The 11,080-nt window shown below is 42.6% G+C and overlaps 2 protein-coding genes across 2 annotated transcripts; one reads left to right on the plus strand and one right to left on the minus strand.

Annotated features, from left to right (window-relative positions):
* The first annotated feature begins 631 nt into the window (after positions 1 to 631).
* On the plus strand, positions 632 to 6,122 carry bcl6aa (BCL6A transcription repressor a). The gene is made up of 9 exons (XM_061078455.1): positions 632 to 667; positions 2,560 to 2,731; positions 2,838 to 3,059; positions 3,143 to 4,108; positions 4,478 to 4,659; positions 4,763 to 4,930; positions 5,055 to 5,185; positions 5,469 to 5,606; positions 5,721 to 6,122. Exons 1-9 carry the CDS (start codon positions 637 to 639, stop codon positions 5,862 to 5,864), a joined length of 2,154 nt encoding a protein of 717 aa, XP_060934438.1. The 5' UTR covers positions 632 to 636; the 3' UTR covers positions 5,865 to 6,122.
* A 2,103-nt stretch (positions 6,123 to 8,225) lies between these two features.
* smx5 lies at positions 8,226 to 10,022 on the minus strand. Its single transcript, XM_061078218.1, has 5 exons — positions 9,955 to 10,022; positions 9,708 to 9,775; positions 9,358 to 9,388; positions 9,184 to 9,243; positions 8,226 to 8,377 (listed from the first exon to the last, which is right to left on the minus strand). The coding sequence occupies exons 1-5, from the start codon at positions 9,955 to 9,957 to the stop codon at positions 8,252 to 8,254; spliced, it is 288 nt and encodes a 95-aa protein (XP_060934201.1). The 5' UTR covers positions 9,958 to 10,022; the 3' UTR covers positions 8,226 to 8,251.
* Positions 10,023 to 11,080: the final 1,058 nt, after the last annotated feature.

Genomic DNA, 11,080 nt, shown 5'->3' on the forward strand with positions numbered 1-11,080 from the left:
TCCGCATGGAACAGGCTCAACTACAGTTTATAATACAAATCTGTGAAATCTTTCCTTTGTCAACAAACCCCGTGGAGTCTCGCAGCTCTCTCTCTCCCTCTCTCCATTTATGATGGCAGGAAATCTGGCTACAAAAATAAAATAAAAAGTCTGATGTGGAAAAGAGGAGTCAGTCACACCAGGCTGGCTCGCACTAATGAATCCGTGGCTCGGAGTGTTCTATGTGACGGGAGGCACCGACGCGGCTTCAGCTCCAGTCATAGAATATAAATTAGTTCTGAGAATCTGGGGGCGGGGCTAACACCAGCCCGCTGACGTCGCCCGCTCGACGTCCCTGCGACGGCGGGCGCAACCAAAAGCAAAGGGGGGGTTGTGTAACTCTGAAACGATTTCCTGCGTTATTTTTTAATATAAATATCGTTTTGGACTAATTTTAACATTTTAACAGCGTTTTATTTTCTGTCACAATCACTACGCACCAGTCTGGTTGGGATAGCTGCTCTGGAAAGTAGTTGTTTGCACCGCGGGGAAAAAAAAACGTCTCTCCCCTGCCCCGAGAAAGTGGTACGGTCCCGGGCTCAAATTCCGAGAATTGAGCTCTTGTGATTCTTAGAACTGGGGTTCTTAGAAGTGGTGATGCAACAAGTTTCTAGGAAAGCGCTACCAGGTGATTTTTTAAATTCCTTTTTTCTTCTAATTTGGCGCGAAGTGTTTCTGTGCTGTGTGCCGCTGTGTTAGACATGGACTCTGTTGTCCGGGTGTTCACTGTTTGTTTAGACAAGTGTCCACTGTGTGTGTGTGTTGTGGGGCTTGGGACTCTGGAGCGGTGACAGGCAGCATCCTCCCCGCCGCTGCGCTGCGGGAGCCGGGGAGGCAAGAGAGCCGCCTCCCGCCGCTCCGCTCCGCACAGTCATGCCGCTGCGCTGTCATGCCGCCCGGGCTAGACTCATAGCACATGGTGGTGTGGTGTGGGGGGGGATGAGTGTTAGGTGCCGGTGGACGTGTTGGTCTGTGTGAGCCTCTGTGAACTCCGCTGTAGAGCGACCTGTGCTCGGTCAGGTGTCACCCTGCGCGCCGGCTGTCAGGCTCCAGTCAGCCGGCAGCGTGGCACCGCGGCCCCGCTGGGTTTCCACTCAGCGGCCGTCATGTGATTCAGCGGAGCGCAGGAATCCAAACTGCGCGGAACGAGCCCTGATGTTCCTGTTGCGCTGAGGCGGAAACATTAGTCTCGTTATGTGTGTGTGTGTTTGTTTCCGCGGCTGAGGCGACAGGACGCTGCAGCAACTTAGTGTTTCCAGTGTGAACCGAGAGCAGAGTGGGGGTCCCGGTCCCGAGCTAACAGGTTCACACCGGAGCTGCTCCTCGGGACCACAGCGTGGGAGCAGACCCCTCACGTGTGCCCGTGGATCTTATTGTGATCCTGATCAAAGTGTGGGATGCTGCTGTCTCTTGCAACATCTTCTGTAAACGTCGTTATTTTTGTTTACCTACAGCTTGTTGTCATTATTTACCTTCCTCTGATAAGGAGGATGTCAGTATATTTAGTCTGCTCTCTGCCCTGCTTCTATTCTCGGACGTGTCCAGTTACAGTCTCGAGTGTTGGCATTGAGTTAAAGATGCTCAAACTGCTGGCCGGCCCGATGGAGTTGATGAAATATTAGTTTTCACTCCTTCAAAGTAAATGAGCAGGAAATGCATTATAACATAGACATGCATCGTGACAGAGAAAGCGCTGCTGGGCTTCACCACTACAGCTCTTATTAAAGCAAACCAGGAGAAAGTGATGCTTGTGTTCGATTTTCAGCTACGCCGGGTTCATTTTATTATAATAAAATAAAATCGACCATGTCGCGGTTGAAATGAATAGTTTGGCTGTTGTGTTGAATGATAAGATAAGTTTGGAGTTAAGTGCGCAGATTGCCGCTTTTTACTCTCCGTTATTTTATCTCCAGTTTATACTGAAGTGAAAAGTGAAACTGAGGCAGAGACGGACTCAACTTTTTTCCACTAGATGCAAGAGAGATGCGCAGCGCTGGTGCTCAGATTCACATGATGAATACAACCAATGGAAGCCAATGGAATCTAAAGAATGCTCAGTAAAACTGTTTCTTCTAAAAATATGTTCTATTTATTTAACGAGAGGGCTTTGTGTATTTAGTTAAAAACTGAAATATATGATTAATGCTGTAGTCTTCCAGTCGATTAAACGTGCTGCTTTTTTAAATCAGAAAAAAATAGGAACTTTATTTGTTGTATTGTAACATTAACCTGCCAGAGACAGTAAAGTGAACGAAATTATTTCAGAGGTAGAAATGTAAACGTCTAGACTGTGTTTATCTAATAAATGGCGCCGCCTTCTGGTGAGAAGGCTGCACCTGCTGCTCAGTCTGCCACATTGATAAAATACCTTTTGAGGCTCATAAATAATTTCAGCCCAGTTAATTTACTTAAAGATTACCTGTACTTCAGCGCTAAATAAAGTGGTGATTTGCAGCACAGCAGGAGGACGTTAAGGCACTTTCATGTGAAATAATCTTCTTTCTTTTTCTCTCTTTGCAGAACTAGACAAAATGGCTTGCGCAGCAGACAGCTGCATACAATTCACACGCCATGCAAGTGATGTTCTGCTCAACCTGAATCGGCTGCGCAACAGAGATATTCTCACAGATGTCACGATTTTGGTGAACAGACAGCAGTTTCGTGCACACAAGACCGTTCTCATGGCTTGCAGGTGTGTGTGTGTGTTATTAAAGTTGAGTTACACAAGCCAATATTTCTGCTGCTCTTTAAAGAAGTGACTGATCTTTGTACTCTGTGTTTCTTTTTCATGATTACAGTGGGCTGTTTTACACCATCTTTACTGACTCCCACAAGTGCAACCTTAATGCAATCAGTCTGGATCCCAAAGTAGACCCAGAGGGCTTCGCCATCCTGCTGGAGTTTATGTACACCTCCCGTCTCACACTAAAGGAAAGTCTGATCATGGCTATCATGAACACAGCCATCTACTTGCAGATGGATCATGTTGTGGACACCTGCCACCGATTCATCAAGGCCAGGTTTGTTGAAAAATTCCACCGCAAATCATATAAATCCTTCATAAGTGTTTCCGTGTTTTCTAACACTGTTCTTGTCATCACAGTGATCCAGCTGCCAAGCTGCCCAGAGATGAGTTTTTGGTCAGTCCCTTGGTTTTACCTCAGGATGTCCATGCATACCGGCCCCATGATGTCGTTGACAGTTTGCACAGCCGTGTAGCTCCGTTTAGGGATGGACGGCCCTACAGCTCCAACATCTTCAACGGGGTCAGCACCCCCAGCAACTACCATCTCTACGGGCAGTTTCCCATGCCAGGATTCCCCTTCCCTCTCTGCAAGCTGACTGATGCCAAAAACGCTTTCGCAGACCTCTCTAAGAGCAGTATCCACCACAAGCATTGTTCTCCGCATGACAGCGCCAACACCATCAGGGCAGAATACACCAGGGCAGTTGGCAGCAGCTCCTCCAGCATTATTCACTCCACCACCTACGCTTCCAGGGAGTTAGCGAGAGACAATGAGATAAGGAAGGAAAGCCATGAGGGGGTCAGCAGGTCTATCGGTCTCGGTACAAGGAAGCGTATGTTTCCTGTGTTAAACCTCGAGCACCAGAAAGACTCCGGCAAAGAGCTCGCTCCTCAGGCAGAGGAAGACCTGATCCATCAGCACTATCCACTGGGAATCTCCTCCGCTGGACGCAAGAGCCTCATGAGCAGCCCTCAGAGCCCCCTCAAATCAGACTGCCAGCCCAACTCGCCGACTGAGTCCAGCAGCAGCAAGAACGCCGGACTCTCCCAAGCCGCCGGAGTGCAAGCCCCGCAAGGCACGCAGGAACCCAAAGCTCGGAACTGGAAGAAGTACAAGTTCATTGTTATGAATCAGAGTGCTAAGGAAGAGGAGGTGGGGCTGCGGGATCCTGGGCTCCGGTCTCCTCAGCACCTCGGTCTGCAACCCTACCTCCACCCCAGTGACTCGGAGAACCTCGACCCACAAACCATAAGCAAGAGCAACAATCACAGCGAGGATCCGCCGGTGCCCCAGGCTAGTCGTCTTAACAACATCATCAACAGGTGAGTCGTTTTTCTGTTTTTAAATACAAACCGCACAATGTGCTTAAGTGCAAGAAAATGAATGTATGATGTGGTGGGAAGATTTTTATGTAATTTAGAAATATGTTATATGAGCAGAGGATTTTACAGCCAGTTTTTTTTGTCTTAACCTTTAAATATTTCTTTTCCATAATCCAGTATTTCGAATGAGCCTTAAAAAAAAAATCTTTGTCACTGCTCTCGGTTTTAGAATTTCGACTTGGATGAGTTAAGGAACTTTTATTTGGAATGACCTCGGACTTGTTCTTTTTTAAATTTTATTTTTTATGTCTTCTTTGAAACATTTGCTTTTGTCTGACTTGAAGTATTTTGTTTTGCGTTTGTCTGTAGTGCACTTGAGGGCTCATTGAGGAACGGTGACAGCCACGCTCCTCACTACCTGAGCCGCTTGAACTGCTCCTCCTGTGGCGCCCAGCCCCCCCAGCACTCGGAGGTCTGCCCCAACACCTCTCGCTCCCGGCTGGCAGAAGACATGACAGAACTGCACTCAGAATACTCTGACTCCAGTTGTGGTGGGTTTATTACAGATTTTAAATGCTGGTGTCGAATTAAAATAAAAAGATATCTCATATAATTTAGAACTAGAAGTTGACGTTTATGATTTCTCCCCATCAGAGAACGGTACTTTCTTCTGTAACGAATGTGACTCCAAGTTTGCGGAAGATGAGGCACTGAAACAACACATGCTTCAGGTGCACAGCGACAAGCCATACAAGTGTGACCGCTGCCAGGCCGCTTTCCGCTATAAGGGCAACCTTGCCAGCCACAAGACTGTCCACACAGGTAAAGTAAAACACGCTCCTTTCAAATAAAACTCCTTGATCTAAGATGTTTGTTTATTGGCTTTCAAGTGTGTGTATTTTTGCTGCTGAAGTCCTAAGTGTTTTCTTTGATTTCTTTCTTCCAGGAGAGAAGCCGTATCGCTGTAATATCTGTGGTGCTCAGTTTAACCGACCAGCTAACCTCAAGACTCACACTCGCATCCACTCAGGAGAGAAGCCATACAAATGTGAGACGTGCGGAGCTCGTTTCGTGCAGGTATTAACACTGATTCATCAAAATCTCTGTGGAGTATGTGCTAATAGAACTAGTTCTGAAGTCTGACCTGTAATTATGGGTGGGTCGGGTTATTATCAGCTTTACAGAAGTATTCATAATTACAGGAAAGAACATCCTTAAGGGTATTTGGTTTTGATACAATGGATACCAATGCATGTGCAGTTTAAGAAACAGGAGTAAAAGGATTTTCAAAAACATTCCCCAGTAATAGTTCGGGCTGCTTTCATGATAATTTGATTGATTTTTTTTTTTTTTTAAACAGGTAGCCCATCTCCGTGCCCATGTGTTGATCCACACGGGGGAGAAGCCATATCCCTGTGAGATCTGTGGAACACGCTTCCGTCACCTGCAGACGCTGAAGAGCCACCTTCGTATCCACACGGGAGAAAAGCCCTACCATGTAGGTTGACATAACATATTTCACTTTATTTTAAAAAAGTATTAACCAATAACATAACCTCCAGAAAAACTATAAACTAACCACTAAGTACTGTCCCTCTGCTTTTCTTTTCAGTGTGAGAAATGCAACCTGCACTTCCGCCACAAGAGTCAGCTCCGGCTGCATCTTCGTCAGAAGCACGGCGCCATCACTAACACAAAGATCCAATACCGGATGTCCACGGTTGACATGCCCACCGATTTGACGAAGGCGTGCTGAGCCACATTAAAGGAACAGTTTCATTGGAGGCAATCTTGACCTTGGCATTTAAAGACCCCAACTTGTACAATCATCCAAAATTGTAGTGCCACACTGTGTTCATTAGACAAATAAATTGGCTGTGTACGCCACTCTAAACGGGTTTCCACTACATGTGAACGTAGAGCCACATACGGCATCTTAGTCACTTTATTGTTTCTATATAGATATAAATATATATATACATGTATGTATGTTGGGAGTGTTTCTAAGCTTTGAAGGTACGTATATAAAGCTTTATTTTGTTGAAGGATGGAATGTAAACAATCAGTTTTTTGAAAATAAACTATTTTATATCAGAGAACTTACTTTTCTGGAAGTATTGAAAATTTTGATTGACGGGTGGTACATATATTTTAAGATAATGGAATTTGCGGCTGTATAGAGTTGTCTATACATTTTTATGTAGATGTACGTACATGTTGCACCATGTCAAGTTGCCATATTAGTGCAAAAGGGGAAAAAAAGTCACCATAACGTTGACATAATTGGATTTAGTCTAAAACATATCAGATGACTGCTGCTGTCTGATGAGGATATGCATGAGATACTCTCTTACTGTTGCCAGTTGTCAGCGTGCTGGAAGCGGGCAACTGCATAAATATTGTGACATATTGTGTAATATCTGTGGGATTGCTCTCTGCGGGCAGAGCCAATCTAAGTGTTGAAATGCATTTCAAGGTACTGCTTTGTTATGACCAAGAAAATATTTTGCTTCAATGCATTTGTATAGATGTGACTGACTTCTGTTTTTAATAAGTGAAGGTTTACAGTTTTGGTCTTTGTTCTAGCTCCTACAGTAAAGTTGTGTACGTGTCAAGGTTTTTGTTTGTACATACACTGTGTATTCAATGTGCCTTTCTCTATGGTGACTGAATTCCTCCCCCATTCAGCCCAGCTCTATTAAGGTACAACTCAAGGACGCCACTGGTCCTAATTCCCAGTGTGGGTGTGTGTGAGTGTGTGTATATGTATACGTGTGTGTGTGTATATCCTTTTAAATGGTTGTCACAACCGTAAAAAAAACATGCAAAATTCATCATTGTACATTTTCAGGACTTGTTTTTGAATTTTTTTTTTAAACTTCATTAAAATTATTGTACAATGTTATAGATGTATGAATGTAAAATAAAGGTATTGAATTTCTATGTATTAACACCAGAGGGGCCTCTTCATTTTAGTTGATCATATGTGAAAAATAACAGTGGATAGACAGACTTTCACCTGATTAAATTGCAACATAATAGAAGACTTCACTTGTAGATCACATCGAGCTTAATATTCAACTCCTCAATAAACAATAACACAGCACAAGCATTTAACCGGTCTGACCTGCAGAAAAGTCCGTCCTTTACCGAATGCTAGAGGATAATTTTAACATGAAATTATTTAACAGTATTCACAAATTACAGTTACCTTTATTTTTTATTGGAGCAACTAAAAAGAAATATGCTGCCAAATAAATCCCCTATAAAGATTGATTCCCCTCCAAGTCGGCCATAACTGAATCCCAGATCGCAGGTAATGTGTCACATGCTCGTCTCTCTGCTCATAAAAAGTGCCATAAATACTGAAGCAACTTCTCAACTTTAGTGTTCACACTGAGGGGCTGTTGGTACTATATCACAACGCTGCTTAAGAGGGCGACTAAAGGCCACATCAAAACATCCACACCTTCAGCTCTAAGTATGAGAAAGATGTAATAAAGCATGATAAATGGTACATATGGTTAGTTTAACAGTAGCGAACATTGGTTAAATTAGTTTCTATAAGCTGCTGGCCATGGAAATGTATTCTTTATTTTCCATAAATGCAGTGATTTATAAAATAACTGTTTACCAGCTCATGGTGATAAAGATTCAATGTCAAGGTTATCAATTTTTCCCGATCATTTTATTTAACAAAACTATAACTTTCAATGGAAATGCTGAAGAAAATAAAGACCCACCAATGACAATGACTTGGTCAAAATGTAAATAAAATAGCTTTTTATTTCGAAGTGGCTTAAAAAAAAAATCCCAGTCATAAGCAACAGTGCTGGTTTTAGGCAAACGAATCATTACAACAAAGTTTTGCCTTCACTGGGCTCAAAATTGCATCTTTGCACCATTTCTTTTAGTAACTAAACAAATTACTTTGATTATTACAGTTATGTAAATTATTGATCGCTAATATCAGGAATGCACTTAAAATCTTAGTGAAAAAGCAGAGGCTAATGACCAATGGTGCTTAACGACAAGAACTGAAATGAAATTAACTGAAAACTTTAACAACTTAACATCTGTCACAAGCAACCCCCCCCACACATACACCCACCCCCCCTGAACTAAACCCCATCGGCAGGTAAATCACTGCTTCTGCTGCATCGCTTCTTTTCGTGCAGCGTCTTGCAGCAGCTGAGTGTCAACTTCATCTGCAGGAAGCTGAACGTACCGCACCACAGACCCACGGATGAAACAGTTTTTCACCGACAGCTGGAGACAAATTAAAAAAAGACAGAGTGGAGCTGATGACGACCAAAACTCAAAATGTTGGAGGCGCTGCGAATCAACTTTCAGCAATCCAAAAGCTGTCCAATATTACTTCAACACAAAACTGAGGATGGATGTATTGGTATTTGGGTGATAATTGTGTTTCTCTACAACTCTTAAATTTGTAACAGAGTAAACGTCTCATTGATGACATTATGTGACCCAGTATGTGTTAAAAGTATTGAAGTGGTCAAATTTGTCTGTGCCACAAACTAAGCATACACATAGAAATATTGAAATCACTATAAAGCATTATTATTGAATCAGGAAAAAAAGGGTTCACATTTTGCATGTCATACTTGATGTTTTGCAAAGAAAATGCACAGATTCTTTTTGTATGGGTAATGTATTCCAATGTAAACCCCTTTACTTTTACCTCGTGACTCTGAGATGCCTAAATTCACTTTGGGATCATTAAAGTATCAACGAGCAAACATAGACCTCTGCTTCTGCATCTGACTGGCTCTCATAGACTAACATCCACCTGTGTGAGGATCTAAAGACTTATTTAAAGACTTATTTCTGAAAACACTTTAACATGTTTCACAGCGGAGTTCTAAGTAATACTTTCTGCAACGGACTCCTGGAATGTGTTAAATTCAAAATAATATAAGAATTTCTCCTGAAGTTAGTAATCATGGTGATCAAACAATGTTATGTTTTTTTAAAGGGACACCAAACAGAACAGAAGGTCAGACATGTGGTTAGAATTGAAACATGTGGAGCTAGTGAATGAGCTGAACACCTACCATGTGTGGATATTTCTCTGGGTCTGTGACACTGATGTCTGTGAGCTTGATGTTCAGGTACTGAAACACAAGCAGAGAAGGAGGTGTTAGAAGAGTAGAATTCAGAACCTGGAAGTCAGACAGAAAATGAGGAAGCTGTGTCAAAATAAAAGAATATCATTCATTATTTCTGACCTGGTCAACAGAATGAAGTGTTCCACAGATGCTAGAAAAAAGGATGATAGTAGAAAGAGTGATAACAGGCATTAATACACATCCCAAGAGGAATGACAACCAAAATCCCACTGATGTGTACAAATACCTTACAATAAATATAAATCACTACAGTAACAAAGGCTGATGGTGCAGGAAACATTTCGTGTATCAGGTATTAAGTGGAGCAGGTACTTTTGAGCCTCACTGTCTGCCATCGTTTTCCAGCCGCTGCTGCAAACAGCTAGCGTTAGCAACAATGCTGGAACCAAACAATGGCGGATAACCCGCTGTAGGGAGCAAGTTACCGGGTTAAATGAACACGGACTCACCTCAGGTCGTTTTTCAGCTCCACCACCACATCCTTCCCCACCAGAGACTTGAAAAACGAGTAGAAAAGCTGGAAAAGAGAGCGACATGCTAGCGTTGTTAGCAGCGGGCTAACTGTGGAGCGTGCTCCGCTAACAAGCCAGAGCGCGTGAGACAGACACAGGGAATTGTGGATAGTCTCACTAAAATAGTGAGATGAGGCATTTAATGGTTTTTAAAGAACATTGTTCATTCAAACGTGTTTCTCACCATTGTTGCTGGTGGTAATCTTGTGGTTGTACGTCTGCTGCTGATGACGAATCTCACTGCGTGGTATTTCTGCGACGGACCGGGGTGTAATTGCTGGTGTTGTGCACATGGGGGAGCCAGAGGGGCGCGGACTGTTCCCAAGTGTGGACATGTTGAACTTCAGCACCGGAGGTGAGGAAGGTCTCTGAATAACATTATATCATCACTGTGGTGGAAGATGGAACTTAACTCTCCAGCAGTTTGTTTGTTATGTTCTTTAGTCTAAAGTTACTAGTTACTTGTTACTAGTGTCTGTTCTTAACCATTTGTCCTCTGTTGATGCTCTGAAACTAATGATTACAACATACTGTCCCTTTGTATTGTTTGTGTGCTGGACGTTGTGTGCAGAACTTTTTTGAAATAAACAATCTATGGTGATATTAGAAAACGTTGGGTTCATCCTACCTGGTTGATCTGCAGTGTAGATACCTATTATCTTGTGTGTAGTCGGACAAACTTACAGGGGTGTCTCGAAAAAACAATATATTTTTTGGAAATTATTTATTTATTGTAAACAGAGTTAACATTGATCCAAATCTATTCCTTCTTTACGCAATAGTGAATGGAAACCTCGCTTTTGAAGGTCTTGAGAGAAACTTGACAAATCATTCTTTAATTCATGAAAGAAAAACAGGACAAAATAAAACGAGAAACTTCAGGCATTGAGGATTTTTTGAATTATATAAAGCAGAGGTCTTCAACAGGGGGTTCGCAACCCCTAGGAGGTCCGCGGAGGCACTGCAGGGGGGTCGCAAAATCTTTGGTTGATTAGACAATTTTTAAAAAATTTTATAATTTTTTTTTTTTTCACGAATTTAAATGTCTTTACACATTAACATGCATCCAACATATTGTGATGCTGATTTGACCCTCTGCCTGACAACCTCCATCCATCCAAGATTAGATAAGTTGTGTGCTACCCATCAGGGTCCGACATCTCACTAATGTGGGAGTATGTGTGCCATCCACAGATAGCTTGAGGATTCACTGTCTCTTCTACATGTATGTTTAAAATAAAAACATGAATCTGTGAATTACTTTATTAGCTCAGTGTTGTATGCAAGATGTACAGTGGGTACGGAAAGTA

Source organism: Limanda limanda, chromosome 9, assembly GCF_963576545.1.
Source record: "Limanda limanda chromosome 9, fLimLim1.1, whole genome shotgun sequence".
NCBI lineage: Eukaryota > Metazoa > Chordata > Actinopteri > Pleuronectiformes > Pleuronectidae > Limanda > Limanda limanda.